This window comes from Mauremys reevesii, linkage group 4 (assembly GCF_016161935.1).
Source record: "Mauremys reevesii isolate NIE-2019 linkage group 4, ASM1616193v1, whole genome shotgun sequence".
NCBI classification, from domain to species: domain Eukaryota; kingdom Metazoa; phylum Chordata; order Testudines; family Geoemydidae; genus Mauremys; species Mauremys reevesii.
Window position 1 is genome coordinate 28,491,018 of NC_052626.1, and position 27,314 is coordinate 28,518,331.

General features: G+C 42.7%; 1 protein-coding gene across 1 annotated transcript; it reads left to right on the forward strand.

Moving 5' to 3' along the window:
* The first annotated feature begins 10,573 nt into the window (after positions 1 to 10,573).
* Positions 10,574 to 27,244, forward strand: DDX24 (DEAD-box helicase 24). Its single transcript, XM_039537003.1, has 9 exons — positions 10,574 to 10,689; positions 12,937 to 13,657; positions 14,520 to 14,888; positions 16,454 to 16,607; positions 17,575 to 18,090; positions 20,070 to 20,145; positions 20,795 to 20,983; positions 23,873 to 24,002; positions 26,070 to 27,244. Exons 2-9 carry the CDS (start codon positions 12,943 to 12,945, stop codon positions 26,324 to 26,326), a joined length of 2,406 nt encoding a protein of 801 aa, XP_039392937.1. The 5' UTR covers positions 10,574 to 10,689; positions 12,937 to 12,942; the 3' UTR covers positions 26,327 to 27,244.
* Positions 27,245 to 27,314: the final 70 nt, after the last annotated feature.

The window sequence follows — 27,314 nt, forward strand, 5'->3', positions numbered from 1 at the left end:
AAGTTCCATTATATCTAAGTGTGATGATTCTCAAGGTGCCCAGGATTGTGAATCACCTTGTTATTCTCAGCTTCCAGCACAAGAGAGGGTGCTGATGGTTAATGGGGTGTCAGCTCCCTAACAATCTCCTCAGGGCTATGCCAGCCCTTACTTTGCCTTGCAGATTAGCAGTAGGTGTACCCCATTCCTCTAGCCTCTTTTAAGCATCCCCCTGTAGTGTGCAGCCCCTTATCCACCGAACACTCACAGTAATACCAGGTATGCTGTGCCCAAAGGAATAGCCAGCTTGTTTGATTCAGCTCAGGGTCAGCTCATACGCAACATTACAGCACTGAGATATGTTTATAGTGAAAACAACAATAAATTTAATATCAAAGATTAAGATTTGAGAGACAATGAGTAAGGATAATGGAAACAGAAGGGTTGCAAATAAAACAAAATCATAACATAATTCCTAGAGACTAAATGTAAACATTAATAGGCTAACCATCTGTCTAAAGAAGCTTATCTCATCCCAAATGTCCTTTGCAGTGTTTTCAACCATGACTGGTTGGGATCCCATTTTCATGAATGTAAACATGCTGTCTGTTTACTTTCCTCAATGCAAAATAAAGGGGTGTCTCCAATTTAATCCGTCTCTCAAGCTCCCGCTGGGGAGTGGAGTCTGGGGCTTGTCCTGCTCCCGCACTCCAGACGGGGATGGGGGTTGGGGCCCCGGGGGCCACTCCACATGTGCGTGCTACAGCTCCGTGCTGCTCCCGGAAGCAATGGTATGTCCCCGCTCCGGATCCTAAGCATAGGGGGAACCAGGGAACTCTGGATGCTGCCCCTGCCCCAAGCACTGCCCCTGCACCTCCCACTGGCTGGGAACTGTAGCCAATAGGAGCTGCAGGGGTGGTGCCTGCAGATGAGGCAGTGGGCTGAGCCGCCTGGCCGCGCCACTATGTAGAAGCTGAAGGGGGGACATGCCACTGCTTCCAGGAGTTGCTTGAGGTAAGCACTGTCTGGATCCTGCACCCCGAGCCCCTCCCACCCTCCAAACCCCATGATTCCAGCCCAGAGCACCCTCTTGCACCCCAAACCCCTCATTCTCAGCCCCACTCCAGAGCCCGCACCCCCAGCCAGAGCCCTCACCCCTTCCCACCCCAACCCTCTGCCCCAGCCCACATTCTGAGCTCATTTCTGGCCCCACCCCAGAGCATGTACCCCCTTCTGCACCCAAACCCCAATTTCGTGAGCATTCATGGCCCACTATACAATTTCCATACCCAGATGTGGCCCTCGGGCCAAAAAGTTTGCCCACATCTGGTGTAGAGAGTATACCAGGCCTGTTAGGAGTTGCAGTGAACTCTTTGCCAGTTGGCACCAATCAGCGTCTGTGTCACACTAAGCCATTTCTGTGAGCGAAGGACTGAACCCAAAGTTTTAGTGTCAATAAAAGGTTCCAGGTAAAGCTGAGCAAAATGTTTCAACTCAAACTTTTTTCAGCAAAAACTGGAAGTTTCGGTAATACTAACATTTCATGAATTCGTGTCAGTTTTCTAGATTTGTTTTGGTTGGAAAAGAAACTAAAAACAAACTGAAAAATTGTCAAAATGAAACATTTTGATTTTTTTTCCTGAATTGAAGGTGACTTTTTGTTTCAAAATTTCCTTTTAATTTTGAGGATTTTTAAACATGGATTCTCTGTGCATTATTAATAATTTTAGAATGAGGTAAAACAGCATTAACAGTGTTTTTGCCCTAAAAATGATCTATTTGAACCTCACAACAGTATTATTAACTAATGTAAAATAATAATAGTACCATTATCTTGTTGTACCACCCAAAACCACAGTCAGGATAGGGGCCCTGTTGGGCTAGATCAGTGGTCCCCAACCTTTTCGTCTGGCGGGCACCAGACGAAGGACCGTGGCGGCGGTCGAGCATCTGCCAAAATGCCGCTGAATTTGGGCGGCATTTCGGCGGATGCTCGACTGCTGGCCAGGACGCGGGCACATTTAGATGCCCCCACGGGCACCGCGTTGGGGACTGATGGGCTAGATGTTACACAAACAGAGAGGCAGTAGTGCCTTACCCCAGTGTTTTTACAGCAGCACCTATGTCAACAGTGCCCCAGTTCTCATCAGGGTCTCTGTACTTTGCCAAAATACAAATATTTAATAATACCGTTTGTGACACAGAGGCCCTTTGGCAAAGGATCCTATTCTTTGCAAATAACTCTTGTCTCAGACATGAAAAACTCACTACACCAAACTCATCTTGGAGGGCATTTATCCATAAAAGTTAATATGTAAAGTACCTATAGAAAGCTCATAACTTATCAAGACTTAGTCATTGTGGGATGTATGTCCAGGGTAATATTTAAGGAATAATGTAACTATATTGAATGTATGCTTTATGGTGTTGGAGTAAAAGTTGGTCATCAAGGGTTATGTCTCAGCAATGGCCCATTCAAGCAGGATGGAGTAGGGAGTAACCCCTCTGGTTAACCAGCGATATAAGGCAAGGCTCAGTTGTCTACCCTTGTTCCATCCCTGGACTATCAATGGAAAACTATCAGAAACAACTGCAAACAATCAAACTATTTGGCGGAAAAAAGGAACTTTACAAGAGGAAGGGGATAGCCCTGTCTATGACAATAGATTGTTTCAGTATAGCAGAATGGGGAGAGGCAATCTGGATCCATTCACTGAGTAAACATACCATGGTGTGGGAATATTCTCATGAAACTTTGGATCCTGGTTCCTGTAAAACCAGCCAGCTCTGCAACAGACTGAACTTTGGGGAGAAAAACCTACTTCATTAGATAGAAAGGTAACAATTAAGCCTAGGCCCTAGTTTGTGTTTTAGGATTTTGTTTTATATTGTAATAATTTGTTTCCACCATTCTCTCTTGTTTCTATTTAAATCTTTATTCTTTCTTAAATAAACCTACTTTTGTTTTATTAAAAGTGCCCGCAGATGCTGTGTGTTATACAGGAGTAGCGATTTAAGGTAACACTAGTAAATTGGGGTACACTGCTACTTTGGCGTGTCACAGGGTAGCTGGTGTCTGTGGACAGATGAGCCCAGCTTCCCTGGACCTGGTGAGCCTAATCCAGCTAACTAAAGATAGCTGGGCTACACCTGGGCCTAGAAAGTAGTAGGCAGCTGAGGGGAGGAAGAACTGAAGTAGGCTGATCCCTGGTCAACAGAGGCTACAGTGGAATCGAGCTAACTCCTGTGGTGGGTCACTGGAGCTCAAGGAAGCAACTCCGTGGCTGTGGCTCCAAGTGGGAAGCAGAACTGGAGGAGGCAAAGATGCTACCAGGAGCTGGAGAGCCAGAGAGCCCTGGGAGCAGTGGCCCAGAAGCCTGGGAGCCAGGTATTGACTTAAGACTGTCTTCTATATCTTTAACCTTTGTTATAAAAGAATAAACCTCCTTGACTGGGGTTGGGTCTAGCAGTGTATGCTTGGAAACAGGGGCAGCAGTGGCCCTGGTGACAAGGGGGCAGAGAATTTGGGATTTCTGTGAGTAGCCAGTGTCTGGCTGGATATCACAGGGGAAGGCTTCAGAGACTCAGACTGGAGTGCACATACTGTTACCCTAAAAAGCGAAGACAGGGCTGGCATAGCCCAGAAAGTGCTTGTGTGGCTGACAGGCTGGTGGTGTTGGTGAGCTAACACCCAGCCATATGGGCAAGGCTACTGTCAGGGGATAAAAAGTGACTCTCAGTCCTGGGTTCCCTGAGAACAGTCATACCCTAGTGTTTAAACTGATCATTTTATGGAGTTAAAATGCTGATAATGTTGTAGCATGATTCTGTCTTTTTACTTGTCTCCTTCCTAACACATAACACAAGTATGTAGGGACAAAATTAGAAAGGCCAAGGCACAAAATGAGATCAAACTAGCTAGAGACATAAAGGGTAACAGGAAAACATTCTGCAAATACATCAGAGGCAAGAGGAAGACCAAGGACAGGGTAGGCCCATTACTCAATGAGGGGGGATAAACAATAACAGAAAATGTGGAAATGGCGTAAGTGCTAAATGACTTTTTTTTTTTTCATTTTTCACCAAGAAGGTTGGTGGTGATTGGACGTCTAACATAGTGAATGCCAGTGAAAATGAGGTAGGATCAGAGGCTAAAATAGGAAAAGAACAAGTTAAAAATTACTTAGACAAGTTATATGTCTTCAAGGCACCAGGGCCTGATGAAATGCATCCTAGAATATTCAAGGAGCTGACTGAGGAGATATCTGAGCCATTATCTTTGAAAAGTCATGGAAGAATGGAGAGATTCCAGAAGACTGGAAGAAGGCAAATATGGTGCCAATCTATAAAAAGGAAAATAAGGATAACCTGGGGAATTACAGACCAGTCATCTTAACTTCTGTACCTGGAAAGATAATGGAGCAAATAATAAATCAATGAATTTGCAAACAGCTACAAGATAATAAGGTGATAAGTAACAGTCAGCATGGATTTGTCAAGAACAAATTGTGTCAAACCAACCTGATAGCTTTCTTTGACAGGGTAACAAGCCTTGTGGCTGGGGGGGAAGCAGTAGATGTGGTATATCCTGACTTTAGTAAAGCTTTTGATACTGTTTCGTATGACCTTCTCATAAACAAACTAGGAAAATGCTACCTAGATGGTGCTACTATAAGGTGGGTGCAAAACTGGTTGGAAAACCATTCCCAGAGAGTAGCCATCAGTGGTTCACAGTCATCCTGGAAGGGCATAACGAGTGGGATCCTGCAGGGATCAGTTCTGGGTTCTGTTCAATATCTTCATCAATGATTTAGACAATGGCATAGAGAGCACATTTATAAAGTTTGCATACAATACCAAGCTGAGAGGGGGTTGCAAGTGCTTTGGAGGATAGGATTATAATTCAAAACGACCTAGACAAACTGGAAAAATGGTCTGAAGTAAACAGGATGAAATTCAATAAGGACAAATGCAAAGTATCCCACTTAGGAAGGAACAAGCAGTTGCACACATACGAAATGGGAAATAACTGCCTAGGAAGGAGTACTCTGCAAAGGGATTCTGGGGGGTCACAGCAGACCACAATCTAAATATGAGTCGACAGTGTAACAAAAAAAAAAGCAGTGTTGCAAAAAAAGCGAATATCATTCTGGGATGTGTTGTACGCAAGACACAGGAAGTAATTCTTCTGCTCTACACCGCACTGATTAGGCCTCAATTGGAGTATTGTGTCCAGTTCTGAGAGCCACATTTCAGGAAAGATGTAGACAAATTGGAGAAAGTCCAGAGAAGAGCAACAAAAATGATTAAAGGTCTAGAAAACATGACCTATGAGGGAAGATTGAAAAAACTGGGCTTGTTTAGTCTGGAGAAGAGAAGACTGAGAGGGGACATGATAACAGTTTTCAAGTACATAAAAGGTTGTTACAAGGAGGAGGGAGAAAAATTATTCTTCTTAACCTCTGAGGATAGGACAAGAAGCAATGGGCTTAAATTGCAACAAGGGAGGTTTAGGTTGGACATTAGGTCAGGGTGGTTAAGAACAGGAATAAATTGCCTAGGGAGGTTGTGGATTCTCCATCATGGAGATTTTTAAGAGCAGTTAGACAAACACCTGTCAGGGATGGTCTAGACTCTAGATAATACTTAGTCCTGTAATGAGTGCAGAGGACTGGACTAGATGACCTCTTGAGGTCCCTTTCAGTCCTATGATTCCTGTTGGCAGTGTCAGTTGATGATTTGGCTCATCAATTCATCTCTCTCATTTGCTGCCATAATAGGAAGTTCAAGAATGTAAAATGTGACTAAATTAAAAAACACCAGTTCTATGTCTTTAAAATTAGAAGATCGTGAGCTAATGAAGGTATCCCTCTGATGCAGAAACTATAGGGATACCTTTTAATGAAACAATAGATCAACACTGCAACCATTAATGCTCAAGTGTTCCGTACAAATGCATGTAGTCCCACTGAAGTCAATGAAGCTCCTCATGAGGAGGGCCATCACATTTGGGCCCCAGCTTCCACACCTGCTACCCCTTTGCAATTATGTGTAAGCCACCAAGAAGTTCCCAGTTCAGTGTATCTACACTTGTGAGTAAGGACTGTCGCATATGTATAAGGTTTGCAGGATTAAGCCCTACAGTCATCAGGTCAAATCCTGTTCACCTAGCACACACAAGGACTCCCATTGTCTCCAATTAGGCTACTCCTGTGAGCAAGCCAAGCAGAATTTGACACTTCATACTTTTATTCTGTAGGAAACTAATTGAAATCAATCCCCTTGTGCAACTGCAAATCCACTAACACAATGATTCCCTGGAACTGGAAATGTCCTTGAGATACCGAGTTTGCCTCTCTTACTTCTGCCCTCTGCCACTATGCATTCAAAATAATCCTCTAGTATTCTAGTCCTCTCACCATAGCCAACAAGCACCTGCAGACACTGCTGAGAGGAAATAATCACAATCGTTGCAATAATTGTGCTTCACTTTCTAGCTCTGGTCTCTCTCACCCAGAAACCTCCTGTTTTCTATCTATCTGCCTGCATGTCTCATAGCAAAAGAAGCTGTTCCAACCATCTGCCAATCTTCAAGTAGAACTAAAAATCTTCTATTATTAAAACAGAATTTATACAGTACTTTTTCCTTACCAACCTGCAAAGAGCACTTGATCACATAGGGGAGAAAATAGCACACTGTGACCTCTGTGGTATGCTTTCCATCTACAGTTATTTCTTCAAATCATGTTACTTGGTCCACGACACTCTTTTAAATGGAACACAATAGGAAAAGAACTGAGTAATAGAAAAGTAAGCGCAAATAACACGGCTGTTGTTGCAGAAGCGGTTCTGGTGACATTTATACCCATAGTATTGCTGATGTTAGATACTAGATCCAAAGGACCCTTTATGCATGCTTTCTTAATGGAGGATGGAAGGTTTTTTAAATTATACACACACACACACACACACTCTCTCTCTCTCTCACTGTGGGTTTTGAAAAGCTTCTTACAAAATAAAAATACCAAAAGTAAACAGATTTGCATATTGCTCCCTCCGCTGTATTGCAGTACTGCATCAGAGCTTCTTATTTATGCAGACAGCACCTTAGGTGCTCACAGGCTTGTGAAAGATGCAGATTGCACCTGGTCAGAAAAGGGGGTGTCTTTTTCTTGCCCCCAGTTTAGCTTTCTTACTAAAAATAAGACAGACTGAATTGCAAGCTGTTTCATTTCCATGGTATATTTCCTTTTCACTTTTGCCTAAATTGATAGTGAACAGCAGCTGTTACTCTCCAACAATGTGAAGTAATTTGGTGGCCTCAACTCAATAAGCAGGTGCCCCATCACAAAATCCATCATCGCACCTAAAATTAACCAGCAGTCTTGTTGGCAATCTCAGTGGAAAAGCCAAAGGACTGAATAGGCGTGGAGTCTGAAGTGTCCTTTTCTACTCAGAGATATTCTCTTCAGCTCTAGATCAAGGCATATTTGTTAAGTGGTGTGGGAAAACCTGTACTGTTGTTGCACTGGCCTATTCTCTCCACTGGACTGATAACTTTCAGTGAAGACAGTGGCTTATGAGAACATGCTGAAAGTTAACCACAGGCCTACATGCTTCCCTGAATTGGGGCCTATGGTTTGCCTACACTACTACATTTCTTCTAATTTCCCACCAAATGCCCTAACTCAAATCCTGATGGGAAAAAATTGCAACTTTTAGGTGTCAACTAAAAAAACAAAATCACCCCTCTTAAAAGTGCCTTAAGTTTACATGTGGTGTTGTGCAGAGGCTTACAGGTATGCCACACTTAAATGATAACCTGGGTAAAATGTTTGTCTTTGTTTCTCTCTACCCGCTTCCCCATGTGTCCTGTTACTACAAGACTACACAATAGCCTCTCTCAGACTGTGGTTAGATACTGATAGATGTTTGGTTGCATGTATGTGTTCCCTCTGTGTGCCACCCCAGCCCTGCACAGACAGCTGGCATGGCAGACCTCAAGCGAACCACCCAGTGACCACAAGACCTGTGAAGGAATGAAGCCACCCAGACAGGTTTATTGTTGACAAAGTATAGTACTATTATCCTGCAGACTTTAGTGGACCACTAATACATGTATTCCCATAACAACGGACCAACTCAGTGAATTGTGGGACTTTCCATTCCTCCCTAAGCCCAAAGATATTCCCTCTGAAATACATTTTTATACCCTGATACAAACAAGTTAGTACTACCTCTTTGACATAGTTAGTTACCACCTCCTGCCATTGCTAGTTATTATCCATCATTTTGTACATGTTGGCTTGATGAAAATCTCTCTACTATGTAGTATCATCCTGACCTTATCTTTTAGGAGGGGTCCGTGTGTTTCTGTTATCCTTGAGGAATGTTTTTGTACCATCCTTGATATTGGGATGTGTTTGCATGAGCACTCTGTGACTAGCACTTCTTGGGAATACGTATTTCTGCAATATCAGCTCTGTTCTTGCCAAATTCTGTGAGCAGGTCCTGCCTCATACTAGGCTTCTACTACAAGGGCTTATGTCTCCGGCTCTCCTCCTACTACACAGACCATCATACTGGGAAATACTTTCAAAGATAACTGGCAAGTTTAAAAAAAAATCAATTTAACTTTCATAATTTTTTCTTGTCACACTTCTTTACTGAAGATATTTATATTTAAACTGAAGATAGGCTGAATCAATACTTCAGATCTCAAACTTCCCCTCACTCCTCCTCTCTGGGTTTTTTTTAAATGTGTGTCCAAATTTTACAACTGATCCCTCTCTACAAAATACTATCAGCTGTTTGAGTTATGATGAGGTGGAAAAAATATTTAACCAGCTGCACTAAGTTTTCCCACCCCTACATAAACAATCATTTAAAAAGAGCTAAACTTCAAAGGTGGTGTGTAAATAATCCTCATCTACATTTATACCCCATCACGTACAAATGTAATTAACTAAATTAGGAATGACTGGAAATCTCATTCTGAGCACATATGAGAGCATTCACATAAGTACAGAAGAGGTCGGCACACGTTCTGTAATTGTTATAATCCATATGTTTGTTCGCTTTAGATGGATATGCCTTGTAGACAGCATCTCTGAAACTACAAATTATTGAATCAGAAAGACTTTGCTATCAATATACATAGCCTATAAACTGACCTGCCCTACAGACACCACCAGAGTCTTTCTCCAACAACTGGCTGCCTACACATTCATTAATCAGAATGCATAAGATATCAACTACTGCCAATATAATATTTTTCCATATCGACAGCTGGCAAAGTAGGCAACCTGAACCCTTCTTCCCTGCTACTTCTCCAGACCCCTTATTCTACTCTTACCCTCAACCCTATTTCTTTATGGTTGGCATCATTAGATCAAACATTCAACTCAAGTTCAGGCTTTGCACCAACTCTTCACTGCTCAGGACAAAGCATTATTTGGTCCAAGCCTCTCAGTTGAGATTGTGATAGCTGACTAAGGGGTTTAGTCACACAGTCCCCACTGAAGTTAATGGGAGCTGTGTAACTACATTCCTGGTGGGCATTGAGAATCTCAGTCCAGTGCTGTGTGTCTGTGACATCTTTGGAGTAAATACTCCTGGGAGAATTCCATGCCAAAAATTAAAAAACTCTATGCATCATATTTTAAAATTCTGCAAATTTTATCAAAATAACACTATATAATCACACCAGTTTCTTTATTTTGCTAATTTATTTCAAAATACCTGTCAGCAAGTATATCTGTAATAATACAAACACACAAAAATTCCCCCAGGAATAGAGAGTTAAAGAAACCTCATATGACAACTTAGTTCCTGCTTCTCCCACACCCTCACCCTCCCCTCCAGCCAGGGGGGAAACACTCATACTTCCTTCCTTTCCCCCCAGAGCCCAGCCATGCCCCCCCCAGCCCAGACACTCAGACTGCCTCCCCCACAGAGGCCAGCTGCATGCCCCCCCTGCCCCAGACACAGATCCTACCCTCCTAGACCCTAAAGGAGAAACAGCCTGATGCTGGATCCTGGGCTTGCACAGAGTTTCCTGCACACCCCCACCTCCTTCCTTCAGGGGGTGCTGGGAACTGCAACTGCTGGGAAGCCTCCAGTTCCCTCCCTCTCCTCTGTCTTCTTCTATTTGCGAGCTGGGCTCTCCCTGGTCCAGCAGCCCCTAGTGGCAACCAACATCTCTGCAGCCCATTTCTGGGCCACCTTCAAACCCCTTTTGCAGAACAAACTAACTCTTACCACTCGCTCCACTTCCTTGCCACCTCCTACCATACACGTTATGCCTGATGCTTCCCAGTCTGCACCACCGTGTGTTTAGCTCAGACCGGCCGCCTCCCTTCCCCAGACCTGCAGGTGAGCTCTGGGCAGAGCAGACGCCTGTACCTGCCCCCAGCTGAAGCTGGCCCAGTAAAACACATCACCTCATCCTCCTCGTCTCTCCCCTGGCCCAGTCTCTCCCCTGGCCCGGCCCAGACACCCCCACCAGGCCCGGCTCCCCCGCAGCCCCTCCCGGAGCGGCACCGCTGCAGCTACTGCGGAGCCCGGGGAAGCGGCAAAGCCCCCCGCCCGCTTTGAACTGGGGCGGGCGCGGAGCAGTGACGTCACGGCGGCCATGGCCGCGCCCGGCTGTGTCCCCACGTGGTAGAACGCGACGGGCCCCCGCGGCGGAGAGCGGCAGCGGCAGTGACGGTGAGCGCCCGGCCGGTGGGGGGTCGCGGGAGGCAGCTGGGGCGAGGCTTAGGACACGGCCGGTGGCAGCCGCTCCTGCTCCGACCCGCCTGCGGCGTTCCGAGGGCGGGGAGAAGGGAGCGGGCCCCGAAGCCTGAGGGAGACTCGGGCGGGAGGGTGTCCGGCCTGGCGAGGGCCGCAGGGGAAGCCCGGCCCGGCCCGGCCGGCGGGTGTCAAGGGCAGCCCTGCTCCCTTCCCGGCGGCCGGGCTCGCGGGCACTGTCGGGCTCGCGCCGCGAGGAGGCCGTTCGCTCTGCCCCTTACGCCCCCGCCCCCCCCGGGTCTGCTCGCGTTCGGCTTCTGCTGAGGGGCCCGTCTCGTGGGCCCAGCCCCAACCCCGGCGGGGCGGGGAGACCCACCGCTCGCACTCACCCTAAGTAGCGACTTCTCCCTGGCGGCAGATCAGCGCGTGGGCCAGGCCTGGTAGCGTGCAACGCTGTCCTGGTTTTACGAGGCGTCCTCGTGGCACCTTAGAAACTAACAAAAAGTTATTTGGCCATAAGCTTTTGAGGGCTAGAGCCCACTTCATCAGAGGCATGGAGTGGAAAATACAGGAGCAGGTATAAATACAGGAAAAGGTGTGATTTGCTAGGCTGTAAGGTGCCACAAGGACTCGTTGGTTTTGCTGATACAGGCTAACACAGCTACCATCCTGAAACCTGTTCTGTTTTTGTCTACAGCCAAGCTTTCCACCTGTACAGTGATGTGGCAGTGGATACAGTTAAAGGGGTACAACCCCATAGTGTGAACACATTTATATGGGGGCATCCACACCAGGGGCTGTGGCACTTCCGAAGATGATATAGTTTTGAGAATCACTGACTTTTGTACTGGTGACCCCTTTCACATAGCTAGCCTCTGACTATGACCCCCCCAATAAATTAAAAACACTTTGCTGGAGGCAAAGCAGGGTATGGGGTGGTGATTGACAGCTCACGACCCCCCAGGTAATAACCTCGTGACCCTCTGAGGGGTCCCAACCCCCAGTTTGAGAACCTCAATATAGTTAAAGCAGGACAAAGGCCATGCTCAGATCAGCCCTGTGGGAAGATGCCAACAGCAGTTGGCTGCCTCTAATTCTTCCCAGTGCTTTCTTCCACCTGCCAGCTTCCCAGATCTTTATGCCTTTCTATCCCCTAAATAAAAGCATTACCCCGTGACTTTTCACATTCCAAAGCCATTCTTCATCGCCTCAGTGATCTATCCCCCATACAGTATAGTTGAACTTAGCATTTAACTGGTATACACTTTCTAATAATATAATGGAGCAGTAGTTGCCCTCCAGGTCAAGAAGTTGAGGGTCAAACTTTCAAAACCAGCAATGCAACTTAAGCACATACACAAGGGGAAACTGCTCACATAAGTACTTATTTTGTAGTGTGCATGGGGTAGTTTCTGAGGGTTGGAGAAGGGAAGGAATCCTCCACAAATTATGCAGCTCCCATTTCAATAACTAGATTCAGTTGCCCTGTGCTGAGAATACCCCCCACCCATCTTGCTAAAGGAAAGGCAGCTCCTCAGAGGAACTGGAAGGGAGGGGTACAGGATTCTCTCTTTAAAGTAGAGCACAGTGTCCTGCCCATTATGCCATTTTAGTGAGATAATCACTTTATCTCAAGGAGACATAAAAAATTCAAATGGTTAACTGTGGTCATATATGAGCCTACCGCAAATGAACAGCATTCTGGTAAAAAGGGATGTTATCTATGAAACAGCAGTAGAGGAACCCCAGTATCAGGCTGCAGCCTATTTTCCATTTTGTGTGACTCTCAGAAGAGTTTTCAACACTAAATTCTAAAAATGTCAGATTAATAAAAAGAAGCACAATAGAAGCTGGTTTGAGAGTCTGGCATCGGGGCTTTGATATTGCTTAGGTGTCTCATCCATTTTTCAACAGGAGCCTGACAATTTTAAACAGACCTGTCATTTCAGATGCAATTTAGGTAATTAAAATTCTTTTGTCAAATAGCTGTGTGAGGTTAGAGTTGCAAGTTTTTAAAACTGCAGAAAAAAACCCAGTCCTAATCCAGCACCATGAAAGTCAGTCAATAAGGCTAATAGGCTAGAATCCTGAGACAAACTGCAGTTATCTGCAACAGACAGCCTATCAGATTTACACAAATGCACTCCAGTGTTCATGAGTATGTTAACTTGACTGTCACTGTTTTGTTCTGGTGGCTTACAATGGTTTATTTTCCAATATTTTTAGATAATCATGAAGACAAAAAAAGGAAATAAGTTTAAGACTTCCTTTAAATTGAAACAAAAGGGTATCAAAGTAGTAGGAACATGGAAACCCATAGAAATTGACCCAAATCTGTTTGCTGAAGAGCAGCTTGGAGATTTAGTGTGTTTTGAGGAGCTTACAGATTATAAATTGGTGAATTCTTCCAAAGTTGGAAAAGAAAAAGGAAAGAAGAGAAAATCTGATAGCGTTTCTGAAGAGGGGGAAGAAGATTCTACCATCCAGGGAAAAAAGAGAAAGAAATACAAAGAGCAGGGAACCAGAGCAAGTAAAAATTATAAGCTTAAAGTGGAGCAAGATGTAATTGATCAAGAGGACAAGCCTAAAGACACCACCAAGTTGTTTGGTTATGAGGAAGATGAATGTGAATCAGGAGGCACCACAACCACAGAAAAAAATTTGAAGAAAAAGAAAAAAAAAAAAGTGAAAAAGAAAGTGTTTCCACCTGAGAGAGCTCCTCTACCAGCAAAGTCTTCTAAAAAGGTTAAAAATTGGACTACGGGAGTTCTGTCTGCCTCATCTGATCAAAAAGCAGATGTGTCTGCATGGAAAGACCTCTTCGTTCCTAAGCCGGTTCTGCAGGCCTTGAGCTATCTAGGATTTAGTGCTCCAACTCCTATTCAAGCATTAGCCCTGCCTTCTGCAATCAGAGATAATATGGATGTTCTTGGTGCTGCAGAAACAGGTACAGATCCATGCCATTAGCACATTGTATCTCCCATTCTCCCTTTTAAAACATGCAATGTATTGTCATAATTGTAATAACAGCATGAAGAGCATATAAGCTTCAGCACATCCAATGGGTGTGTTTACTATGCATAATTATGATGTAGAACAGATTAAATGTAGTGCATTTGTGTCACATACTATGCCTATTCACAAGTACTACATGACCTTTACATATCAGATACTATTAAGGTTTTCTGCCCTAGGCTATAAATGAATCTGCAGTGGACCCCTGAAATTACATTTAATGGAGCACTTTTCCATCTTCCCTCTTTAGTTTGTGCTCTGTGTTAAGTCAAGTGATTGGTCTTTTTATTACAAAAAGTGCAATAAGGGTTACACTTAGTTTCTCAGTTAATAAGCAAAATCACGTAATGAAAAAATATAAATTAATCCTTTAAATAGCTTTCAGTTTGTCCTTGGCCTCATTTGCCAGTCTCTTATTTGGAGAACATTGATCAGAGCAGTCAATTAGGGCATGGTATTCTCCTTTAGGGTATACAGTTCTTTAAAAAGACCTTGGCTGCTATTGCAATTTTTTAAAACTAATTTCCTAGCAAATGTATATTTTGCCTGCCCATCTGGGGCTTGGAAAAATACCTGCTCCATCCAGAAAGTATCTACTTGAGGTCAGTATTATAGGCATTTAAAGCAAGGTGCTGTGGCTTGGCTTCTAATTTCATAGAATCAAAAATGTGCACTTATACCATAGAAATAAATAAGAGTAATTTTTTATTTACTTTAGTAACTGCAGTTGGCTGCTGCTTCTTTGCAAACAGTTGTAATGCTTGTGTTTCTGTCTTGTTGTTTGGTGTTTTTAGGAAGTGGGAAAACACTCGCGTTTGCAATTCCAATGATCCATTCTGTGCTACAGTGGCAAGAATCAAAAAGCAGAAGTGACAATGCCACTGAAGAGCCTCTCTGTGATGATGAAGACAAACCAGAATGGGAAAGTGATAATGAAACAAACCCTAAGCAAGATGAAGATAGTGGGGGTGATGATGATGTAGATGAATCTTGCACAATAGGTTGTGCGAAGGTGCTGGAAAATGTAGAATTTGATTTTGGTGCCAACAAACATGCTGCTGACTTGAATAAAAACAGGCCTCTTTTAGGGCTGGTGCTGACTCCCACAAGGGAACTAGCTGTACAAGTAAAACATCATATTGATGCCGTGGCCAAATTTACAGGTAGGAGAGACAGAGGCAAGAGAGCTGGGGTCTGTTCCTGCCTTTGCTGCTGACTGTGTGTGCCTCAGTTTCCTCTTCATAAAATGGAGATACTTCTTTTTCTTGGAAGGGGTGTTAGGAAGCTTAATGCATGAATGTTTGAAATGTGATTTGAGATTCTTGGATGGGAAGCACTGTAGAAGTGCAAAGTTACCATTAATATGTTGCCTAAAACTGTGTACTATAACTTCCACCTACAAATGTTTACTATTACTGTTGACTTAGAAATACAAAATCTGCACTAAAATCAGTGGTCACATGGCTACAGATACCCAAGTACCACTTTCTGATGATGTGGGTTAAATATATCAACGTGGAAATTTACATAGATTTTTTTAAGGCCTGAAGGAACCATTAGATCTAGTTTGACTCCTGTATAACACATACTGTAGATTTTCACCCAGTTACCCCCCGCTTTGAGCCCAATAATTTGTTTGACTAAAGCATATTATAAACCTCCTAATCTCCTTTACATATTAGAAGGCCATGCAACTCTTATGTGAATGAGTTGAGGTAAGACAGGGAGAATCAAGTAGCAAAAATTACCTCTCCTTCCTAATATTAATGATTATGTATTCGTTAGAGTAATACTACTATTCTTCAGGAATACATGCAGCATGGAGTCTTGGGTTGTTTTTTTTAAATGCTCCTTTGGCCTCTTATACCTCTTGCTGTGTAACTGAAAGGAAGGCTAATTTTAACTCTTACCCTTAAAATACCACATCGATTTGTAGAAGTACAGTTCTGTTAAAAGCTAATGCAGCTTTGCACCCCAGTGAGAGACCGTTGCTATGTAGTCAGAGTAGACTGCGGGTTTTTAACAACCACTGTGTGCTGCCACTGCAACAGCATTTGGAGGTAGGAAGGAAAATCCCTCCCAGTGTTGTCCTTCCCTGTCACCCTAAACTGACTGAGTAAATCTTCATATGCTTAGTCTGGCCACTTTTAATTGTCAACAACTTCCACTGGCTGGTTGCTAAAATGGGCAGTTCATAATCCAAGTGCAAGACATGCCTTCCTCAGCTTTATTCATTGTGTGCAGACCTCCTGACAGTGTAAGGGACTGCTTACCCATTAGACGCATTAACATAGTATCTAATTCTGAGTGGAAGAACGTCAAAGCTTAGATCCTGAGGTAGAGTGGTGGGTTGCCTTCCTATGTGGGCATTCGGAACCTGAAGAAAACATGCATTAACTATCTAGTATATAAATAATCATTCCTGCTGTTTGAAGGCAAGTGCAATTCAAGAGGTATCGTTTTACTTTTGGCCTCTTTCTATAACCAGCATTTCACTGTAATGCTGACCATATGCTTAATGTTGTACAGAGAAGAGGAAGAGACAGTTCCTGGCCAAATGAACTTACTGTCTAGATAAAGACTTCTTAAATTATTTCCCAAAGCTGCAGTATAGTATGGAATATATCCATTTTCCTTCCTAAAATGTGGAGAATATTTTCCAGTGGGAAGTAACTAAAGTAAACTAATCCTCCATGGTCTTTACATCATGCAATCTTGTATGTTCTAGGCATTAAAACTGCAATTCTGGTCGGTGGAATGGCTGCTCAGAAACAGGAACGAGTATTGAATCAGAAGCCAGAAATTGTAATTGCAACCCCAGGTCGTTTATGGGAGCTAATTAAAGAGAAACACCCACATCTCTCAAATCTCCGGCAGCTCAGGTAAAGGTGGCTTTTAGTCTAACTACTCAGAATTAATATCCTTGGGAAAGACTGTCTAGTATCACCGAACATGCTTAATTACTTACTGATTAACTAATGTTGACTGTGCAGGAGCACTTATGTCTTTGCTAGAAGATCTCATTAAAGTTTATATTCATTACATTGAGAATCGGGGATGTCAGCTACATTACCAAAACTAATTATTCCCTTTGAACCTTGACCTTTCAGAGAGGAACAGAAACGGCTGCTGTAATTACCTATGCATACCCTCCTTTATGTTTTACATGGGGGAAAAGCAAGAAAGGTTCTTTTGAAGTGTATCAGATTTCTATTTATCTAAGGTGTGTTGTGAGCAAGACATGAGAAGTCAATCTTCCGCTCTACTCTGTGCTGGTTAGGCCTCAATTGGAATATTGTGTCCAGTTCTGGGCACCGCATTTCAAAAAAGATGTGGAGAAATTGGAGAGGGTACAGAGAAGAGCAACAAGAATGATTAAAGGTCTAGAGAACATGACCTATGAAGGAAGGCTGTAAGAATTGGGTTTGTTTAGTTTGGAAAAGAGAAGACTGAGAGGGGACATGATAGCAGTTTTCAGGTATCTAAAAGAGTGTCATAAGGAGGAGGGAGAAAACTTGTTCATCTTAGCCTCTAAGGATAGAACAAGAAGCAATGGGCTTAAACTGCAGCAAGGGAGGTTTAGGTTGGACATTAGGAAAAAGTTCCTAACTGTCAGGGTGGTTAAACACTGGAATAAACTGCCTAGGGAGGTTGTGGAATCTCCATCTCTGGAGATATTTAAGAGTAGGTTAGATAAATGTCTATCAGGGATAGTCTAGACAGTATTTGGTCCTGCCATGAGGGCAGGGGACTGGACTCGATGACCTCTCGAGGTCCCTTCCAGCCCTAGAATCTATGAATAAAGTAACCACTGTGCTTCTATTACTGTACCTGTCTTGTGTCCAACAGGTGCCTTGTGATTGATGAAGCAGACCGAATGGTTGAAAGGGGACATTTCTTAGAACTCTCTCAGTTGCTGGAAATGTTAAATGATTCACAATATAACCCTCGACGTCAGACTTTCGTGTTTTCTGCCACGCTGACTTTGGTCCACCAGGCTCCCACAAGAGTTTTACAAAAGAAATATGCTAAAAAAATAGACCAAAAGACCAAACTGGAAATGCTAATGGAAAAAGTGGGAATAAGGGGCAAACCTAAAGTGATAGACTTAACAAGAAAAGAGACCACCGTAGAGACTCTGACAGAAACCAGGATCCACTGTGACATGGATGACAAAGACTATTACCTCTATTATTTTTTGCTTCAGTACCCAGGAAGAACCATGGTCTTTGCAAACAGTATAGACTGCATAAAACGCCTGAGTGCGCTCCTCACAATCCTGGATTGTAACCCCCTGCCTCTGCATGCAAACATGCACCAGAAGCAAAGGTTAAAAAACCTGGAAAGGTTTGCTGAGCGAGAGAAGTAAGTTGATTGATCTGTTGTGGGAAAACTGTGCATGAAAAGGAAAAACAGTTGACTACGGAAGGAGAGTGGGGGGGAGATGACGAATGGTTCAGGGGATTGGCTGTAGGACACAGCTCTTGACAACTTCTAGGTCACCAGTTCAAATCTAATCCAGGCTGGTAATAACGGAAAATTGTTACCATCTGCTGGCTGTTCAGTGGCCTTTGTGATATGATGTGGTGGTCTCAGTTCATCTTGTGGTGCATAAGGGTCCATAACAACAAAATGCCTACACAGCTGGAATTGATTGGCACCCTGATTGACTTCTCTGCCTGAGTTGGTCAAAGATTAAATTGCACATGAAGACGATGAGGCAGGAGCTGTGCGGGGAAGCTCACATTGCTATTGTCCAGACTGACCTATTCTGTGCACAAGTTGATGGCCTCTGTCTCCGGGGTTTGTAAATGAGCACCTTTCGCTAGTACAAAATTCACACGTGTGTGTGTGTGTGTATTTTTAATGAAACTTTTGATAAAACATCCCTTCTGCAGAACATCCTATCAATCCTATCCTTGGTTTATGACAGACCGAGCAGAGTTTCATAGATTGTTAAAGCCAAAAGGGACCATTAGATCATCTAGTCCAGCAGTAGGCAACCTATGGCACACGAAGGCAGCAGGCGAGCTGATTTTCAGTGGCACTCACTGCCCGGGTCCTGGCCACCAGTCCAGGGGGCTCTGCATTTAAATTTAAATGAAGTTTCTTAAACATTTTAAAAACCTTACTTACTTTACATACAACACTAATTTAATTATATATTATAGACTTATAGAAAGAGACCTTCTAAAAACATTAAAATGTATTACTGGCACGCAAAACCTTAAATTAGAGTGAATAAATGAAGACTCAGCACACCACTTCTGAAAGGTTGACGACCCTTGATCTAGTCTCACCTGCATAGCAATGGTTAAGGAATTTCACCCAGCTACCCCCCTGTATTGAGCCCTATAACTATAAGCTATGCAATGCATTGTCATAAACCAGCTTTTGTTAAAATCTTAGCCAGTTCCTACTGAGAATGCTTGTGAATGATTTTTCAGTTGTCTGCAGCGTTAAAAACAAAAACAAAACACAGTTATCACCAATCCTTACTGAGGCCGTAGCTGCTGTTATGGATTATTTACATGTGAAATAGCTTGCTTGAAAATGCATCTGTTTGACATAATTGCATGAAAAAAATCTAGTGGTCAGAATACAAAATATTGTATTTTCCCCCTACCCTCTTATAGTTCAGAACTGGCTAAATGCAGTTTCCTCAAATGCAATTCAGTATAAGAATTTTCAGTCCAAAAGGAATTACGTTCAGAAAATTCAGTGTGTTTGAACACAGAGGTCTATAACGGAGGAATAGTTTTGCAATCTGCATTGCAGTGTTCATACCAGCAAAAGCTGTCATAGCCGTATCATGTACCTTTTCTAAAGAATCAGCATTATTAGTAGTAAAATCATATTAAATTAATGAGACATTTAAACCTAGACTGGACAAAGCGCTGCAAAACATTTCATAGGGGGAGCAGACTTGCACTGCCAGGAAGTTGGATTAGATGATCAAATAGGTCTTTTCACACTGACTTCAGTGAAATAGGAAGAGAATAAAAGAATAGCAAGGCACAATTTTGCTAGGATTGAAGTTAATGACAGCTTTGCCATTGACCTCATTGGGAGTAGTATCTGGTCCACAGTCAGTAACAAGGACATTATTTCTTTTCCTTTCAATATTTCACATTTCATGATTGCCCTAGATCAGGTGTTTAGGTGTCAGTTTCTTGACTTCCAAATAGATGGCATATTCCTAGCAGATGTTATAAAATGAGGATGCTCTTCAAATTCTTTTGGAAAAATTCTGAGTCACTCACACTGTGTGTTTACTGGCATCTGGTTTATATTACAGGTTTATGTTTAATGAATAGCATGTATCTCCACTTTCTCTGTTTCAGCTGTGTCCTTTTGACAACAGATGTTGCAGCTCGTGGTCTGGATATTCCTAACGTGCAGCATGTCATCCATTACCAGGTTATAAAAATCTTTTGAAGCTTCTATTGCCTGCTTTTGAACCAAGGTCTCATTGATCTAAAACCTGGCTACAATATAAAACAGTGCTTCTCAGTCCCTAGTAAAGAAGTATAGAAATTAAGGCTCAAGTATTTAATGCTTCTATAGCCCTCTGCACCTAAGGATCTCAAAATGCTTTACAAAGATAAATTATGCCCATTTCTAGAGTGACCATCAGTAGAGTCAGGGTGCAATTTACACACAGTTTTGTGTACAAGAAGTTCTTCTCGCTTTTCCATTTACACTCTGAACTTAGGCATCAGGGTCCCACTCCAGAGGAGTCAGATGACCCCACCTCATAACATGTCTGAGGTCGGGTATCATTTTTCCTTGCTCTGTGCATAGAGAAACAGGCTCAGGGAATGAGAGTGATTCACCAAAAGTCGCATAAGCCGTCAGTGGCAGAGTTGGGTCTAGAACATGTCCCTGGAATCCCACCTCTGTGCCTTAATCACTTCCTTTCTTTGTTACCAACAAAGTTCATGTTATGAAAGCAATTTATCAGACACCTGCTTGTCATCTCTGGGTCCAAGTGTTGCAAGCATTTCCTTATCTTTCATATACACTCTTTTTGATTTATGGAAGCCCTTTAACCATTGAATTTTTGCAGGTTCCACGCACTTCTGAGATTTATGTGCACAGAAGCGGCAGAACAGCTCGAGCTACCAACGAAGGCCTTAGCTTGCTGTTGATCGGCCCTGATGATATGATAAATTTTAGGAAGATTTATAAGACATTGGAGAAAAATGAAGAGCTTCCATTCTTCCCAGTTGAAACAAAATGCATGTTTGCTATCAAGGTAAAAAAAGATCATCAATACAAGTGATTGCTCATTATTATGTTTAATGAAACACCCTTCACATTTTATTAAGATTACAGAGCAGGGCTTTAGAGCTGTGCTCCAGCTCCAGGAAAAAAACCTGCAGCACCACTGCTCCAGAGCTGCTCCAGCTCTGGGCTCCACTCCAAAGCCCTGTTACAGAGTAAGTCTGAGCTTCAAAAGGTGAGTTGAAAACAAAATGAATCAACTTTCATTTTCAATAGCAATGTGCAGAATGCTTCTATTAGCTATGGAAGGCATCCTAATGCTAAGGAAGGCATTCAACACAAACAGTTTTTTTTAAATGTTCCTTGTTTAATAATTATTTGTAATTATGTATAATTTCTCATATATAGATCCTGAAATGCTTTACAGAGGTGAGCCTGTATCATTATCCCTCTTTTATGGATGGGGAAACTGAGGCAGTGGTAAATTAAGTGACTTATTCAAAATCCCACAGTGCGTTAGTAGCAGAATAGGAAATGGAACTTGGGCTTCCTGTATCCCAGTACTGTGGTCAATCTGCTAGACCACATCTATCCCTTTTAGGTCTCTCAACATCCAGCCCTTCCACGTCTGAGGTCCCCTATGCTGTGATATCCCAGTACAGACCGGCTGGCAAATGTTACATCTATCACTGAACCCTGCTAGAGACAGATAAATGCCATTTTTGAGCAGTTGTTTGTGTTACACAAAACTTTTGTTGTTGTTCAGTATCTTGAAGGGTGGAATAATAAATAATGACAAGGTTTTGCAAAATAATAATAAAAAGTAAGTCTTTCACCACACCTTTTGTCCCTAAGCATTGGTGGTTTCATACTCCATCAGGATTCTCTAGTAGCTGTGATGGTACAAGAATAATGCTTGTCTGTCACATTGGCGTGACAGTTGACCAGCAGTGGAGGGGCTGAACTTTGTACAACCCAAAAGAATGGGAGAAAAAGAAGCAATTTTTCAGATAATGTGGTGAATGCCCCTCCTATCCTGGTATCTGGACTGCCATATACACAACTAGGGCTAGGCACATGGGCCAGCCCAACAGCTAGAGTAGTACTGCTCTCATGAGAGACCCAGGAACTTCCATGTATTACAGGCTACCTGCAGGTTGGGTTGCTAGATACAGCCTTTTTAAGAGAGGAAGGAGAAAGCAGAATTGTTTCTCTGGGCTTTTTCTCCTTTAAAAAATGGCCAGAAAACATCAGTTCTCTCAAAAGCTCTCTGATTACTAGTGAGGCAAAACCATTCTTGTCTCAAGAGTTTCTCTTTGATGTGTGGCTTCTGAAATGAGTTTGCTTCTGCTTTTCTTTCCAGAGTAATACTTAGCGCTTACATAGTGCTTCACAATCTGTAACCTACAGACTGCTGGGTGGTAGGTATATCCACCATCTGTCTCCTCCACTCTTCCTCTTCTTTACCTGCATGGAATGTTTTTACTCATAAGTGCCAGTAGGCTTGAGTTGGAGTGCGTGCTATATTTCAAGCAATCATGGCCTCATCTAGTGTGCCTAACCTACCACTCACTACTGAGCATGATTGTTCTCATGATCGTGTATTTGAAGTGGCATGTTATGAGGTGAAAGCCACTGATGTTGATTACCAAAATGAATGTTTAAATGCTTGTTACATTACGGAAGTGGAGGCCAGCAGGAACTCTGTGTAGTTTGGGAGAGTTGCTCACCCCATATTAAATGTTATTCTGGTCCTGGTAACAGAGCTGGGACTGCCAGTGTTGGTTCTCATCATCTCTCCCATCGATATCTTCCACCTTTGACTTGAGATGGCTTCCCTTGAATTTCTTATCTGCAAGGGAGGCACTATAACCTACTGGATAGGGCACTGGACTGGGACTCAGGATACCAGGGTTCAATCCTCAGATCTGTTATTGGCCTGCTGGGTGATCTTGGGCATGTCATTTACCCCCCTATGCCTCAGTTTCCCCATCTGTAAAATTGGGATAATGATACTGACCTTCTTTGGAAAAGCATTGGAATCTAAAGATGAAAAAAGAGCTAGGTACTGCCTGATTTTTATAAGCAATCCTAAACCTCTGGGCACAACAGAGACTTGATAGGACCCTAGCAAACCACTAATGATGGAGGGACAAGTAGAGGACTCAAGAAGTTGTATGGAAATGATAAAAAGCTATTTAAAGGTTCCTGTAATGAGCTGAGGACAAATGGTTGATTGCAGTTAATTAATGATTTCAAGCTTAATTTTGTTTCTGTGATTTCATAAGTGTTCTAGCCCCTGATCATCCAGCGGTGCTGTTTGATGCTGAGATACTGTAGCATCTAGCTATTCAGTATAGTTGGAGTAGTTCAGTCAGCATGTCCTGCATGCTGTACCATCTTTTGTGTAATCACTACTGTCTGCAAGCTGGGTTGGGAATCTTATTGTTCTGTTACATTTTATTCAATAACAGCAACAATTTTCCATCTATTCTTAGTTATGTAAGTTAATTGTAATATGTAAATACCTGGGTTGGGAATTAATGGCAAATGAACTTTTGATTTGCTCCTAACTTCTGAAGTGTCCCTATATTCATGGCCCCACCACTCCCTAAGATAGACTAGGAGTTAGTGTTCATTTGTGCATTACTTGAGAATTATGATTTTTGTTACCATAGTGCCTAGGAGTCTGAGTCATCTACCGGGCCCTCATTGTTCTAGACGTCATACAACCACCACCACATCTGTGACAGTAAATCAGTTGTAGGAGACAAAGCCTATTTCATGTATTTCTCTACTTGTTTTTGTCCTTGCCTTTGCAAGATTAGCACACTAACTGTGTTCCAACACATGCTGTTGAGTGCTGATTCTACAGCCATCCCACATTCCTCTCTGACGTACTGCTGTGCTTTTGTTGCAGGAGCGGGTGAATTTAGCAAGGCAGATTGAAAAGGTGGAATATTACAACAGCCGGGCAAAACAGCACAACTCTTGGTTCCAGCAAGCCGCGGAGGCTCTTGAAATTGATCTTGATGATGATGTCCTTATAGGCAAGTAGAACCGCTTGCAAGTATGCTTGGCTCACTGCCTCCCCCCCATCTCCCAAAGATACAACTCTGTCTAGCATATGTCCAACCATACTAGAAGAAATCTCTCAACCCTGAGGGGGGTGAAGGGGAGAGAGTGGGATGATACCACTTAGAACTGTATTAACACTAATCCTCACAGCCCCTCTGTAAGGTGGGTAGATTGGGTGAATGACTATTTCACAGATGGGAAGCTGAGGTAGAGAGATGTGACACTTCTGACACATCACTGACAGGGTCTGGGCTAAGAAGTCAGGAGCTCCTGCCAGCCAGCCTAGCCTAATTGAACATGCTGTCCCAGCAGGTCATGCAGGAGTTTAATCTGTTCTATGACAGTGTGGTGGCTTCTGTGTCCCTGTATCCCTCCCATGACTGTGTAGATTCTAATTTCCTGCTCTTTCCTGTAATCAAGCAGCAGGATACAACTCTCCCTATATATTGCATACAAGAGCACACCAGGACGTGCCTGCATGTGGTGTGAATGGAGTGACCGGGGCCAAAGGCAGAATGCCTAGTCAAACCACTAAGAAGTGTGGTTATTCTGCTATAATTAAGCTTAGTTAAAAATTGTGAGGTGGGTTTTGTTTTAAAACAGAAAATAGGGTTTCCACAGAGAAAAAATCATGGAAAGTGCCTGCTTGCTGTGGAGAACTTCCACTTCATCAGAAAACCCAAACACAGAAAGCTTAATGGCTTTTGACTGAAAATTTTCCATTTTTTGATGGAAAGTTGAAATTTTCAGCGGGAAAAGTCCCATTTTGCTACCAGCTCTATTCACACAACTCTGTGCTGCTTTTGTCTTCTCCCCCCGCCCTCCCCAAACACCTTAAAATTAAAACCTTAAATGCATGTCTATTCTTGGATTTAATTTAAAAATCCCCATGTGGTGGTTGATTTTGATTGACTTCTCCCAAGTCAATATGATGCACTGTCAGCAGAATATCTTGGGCTTAAACTGATATGTAGTGACACTCATGCTACTAGCTACATTTCTTAATTTTGTAGCATGTTCATTTATTTAAATGGAGGGTTTCTCCTGTCCTCTAAAGGGTGGATAGTCATGACTAGTTACTTCCATACTGTTGTGTGAATGAACACTAAGCAGCCCTGTATCCAGCCCATTTAGGACGTCTTAGATAATTAGTGCCTTACTGCATGTTTTGACAATCTGAAAACATTGAGGCTTGAACTAGGTTTCAAAATGCCATGTCTACCTGAAGTAGCTCATGACTTTCCAGTTAAGCATTTTGTAATCATCCTCCTGACTCGTGGTAGTCAAGCATTTTAAAGTGTGAGCATTCCCTGGTGTTTCTTCCAGAGCTTGCACTAGATAAACTAACCTTGATCCCTTTTCTTAAATGAATTGCCATTTGTCCTCTGTAGACCAGATCATTTCCCTTCTTATTAAATGGAAAGTCTGCTTAGTTAAATTTTACTCCATTGATAGTCTCTAATTCAGGCCTCTCACTGAATTATTCATCTAGGATCCTTAGGGGATGGGCCACCCTTACTGTAGTATTTGAGCACCTCATAATCTTTAATGTATTTCTGCCACAACACCCCTCAGATATGCAAAATGGGGATGATGGGGAAATGCTATGGGGTACATGGTAATTAATTGACTTGCCTACGGTCAGATAGGAAGTCTGTGGCAGAGCTGGGAACTGGACCCAGCACTTTCACGTCCTGGGCTAGCATCTTAACCACTTGAACCATCCTTCCTCCCATTATTCTGTTCATAGTTGGGCAGCCAATTGAAACTTAACCAGAATGCTGATTAGGAGTAGATAAAACAATTCAGAAGTCAAGGTTCTCTCCTCAATGTCATTGGCTTGCTGGCACCCAAAATGGAGAGGAGGTGCGATAGTCCCCCAAGCACAAATCCATGGAAAGCAGCATGCGAGTGGGGTGGTTAAGAGCCCTAAAAGGGAGGGAGATTTGGATCTTTATGGCTGCTATGTTTAGAAATACAAAAGATTGTTTAAATGTCATAATAAAAGCCCTTATTCTGTCTTTGGTTCCGCCCCCAAGGAGGCCGATCGAATGAGCAAGAAGAGAGTCAGAAGCAAAAGATGTTGAAGGGAATGAAAAAACAGCTGAAACATTTGCTATCACAATCAGTATTTAAAGTCCTTCTGAAGACCAAATATCCAACACAATCTGGAAAACTACTACTCCCTCATTCACCGGTGAGCAATTCAGAATCAGCTCTGAGCACTGTATCAAAACAACAAGCAAAGAGGAGGAAGAAGAAAAAGAAAGAAATTACAGATGAATTAGATAAATGATCAGTAGCACCATGGGGTGTGGGAGAGAAGAGGGGCCATTTTTTCCTTAGAATGGAATTACATTAATGAGTGACTGCTTATACAGTGATGCAGAACAAAACACCTAGTACTATGTGGGTGGACATTCTAGACAAACAGCTCCTACATAGTGTTGATTGTACTGGCACGCTCTGGAAAATTAAGATAAATGGCATTGGTAACATGAGAACTGTAGCTAGTTAATGTCTTGACTGTCAAATCCTGTTTGCTGTATTCTTATTAACCTTTTCGCATGCTATTGAAAGATCAGCTTTGTAAGAAGTTTGACTCAGTCTTTACTTTCCTTATGAACAAAGTTATTGGGCTAAATTCATCCCAGGTGTAACACCATTGACTTCAATGAATTTGAACTTTTACATTTTAAAAGAGCAGGGAGAGACTAAGGAGGGTTCTTGCTGTGGAGCTCTACCTTTGCTAAAATAGACCTGCTGTGAAGTTTGACCTTTGCAAGTGCCAGTGCAGTGAAATAAGGAAAAAATATATATATAGCCATGTTGTCCATAAACCAGCAGCTTTGGTTAACAGAATCAATCCCAGATTTCCATCTCCGTGGAGCTTTTCTATGGAGATTTAATTTCTCAGTTCCCTCTGCTGGGTGTAATTTCACTAGTCTCTGTTGACGTGCTGTTTATAATGTGCTACTGAGTTGGAATGGCAGAGCGCTAGAACCAGTCTTGTAAGAATTCTAATCCAGATTTAGCTTTCTAAGGAAAAAATCTTTGCTACTCCTTGATTTGTTTATTTGGTGTTCGATCAGCTTGAAGGTGTGTCAGCATCTGACCCTTGTTTTTGTGAAAACGAGAGCATGTCATGGAAGAAATGGGCACTGAAGTACACATCAATAAAACAAACTGTGCTTTTAATGACATTTTAACTTGATTATTGAAAATAATTGTTAAATATTAAGATCCTACATCACAAAGTGGGCTTCAATTAAATTACAAACTTC

Coding starts and splice junctions, on each gene's coding strand:
- DDX24 (XM_039537003.1), top strand. CDS start 12,943: ATGAAGACAAAAAAAGGAAATAAGTTTAAGACTTCCTTTAAATTGAAA. Junction 20,146..20,794: donor AGCATGTCATCCATTACCAG/GTTATAAAAATC, acceptor GAATTTTTGCAG/GTTCCACGCACTTCTGAGAT. Junction 24,003..26,069: donor TGATGATGATGTCCTTATAG/GCAAGTAGAACC, acceptor TCCGCCCCCAAG/GAGGCCGATCGAATGAGCAA.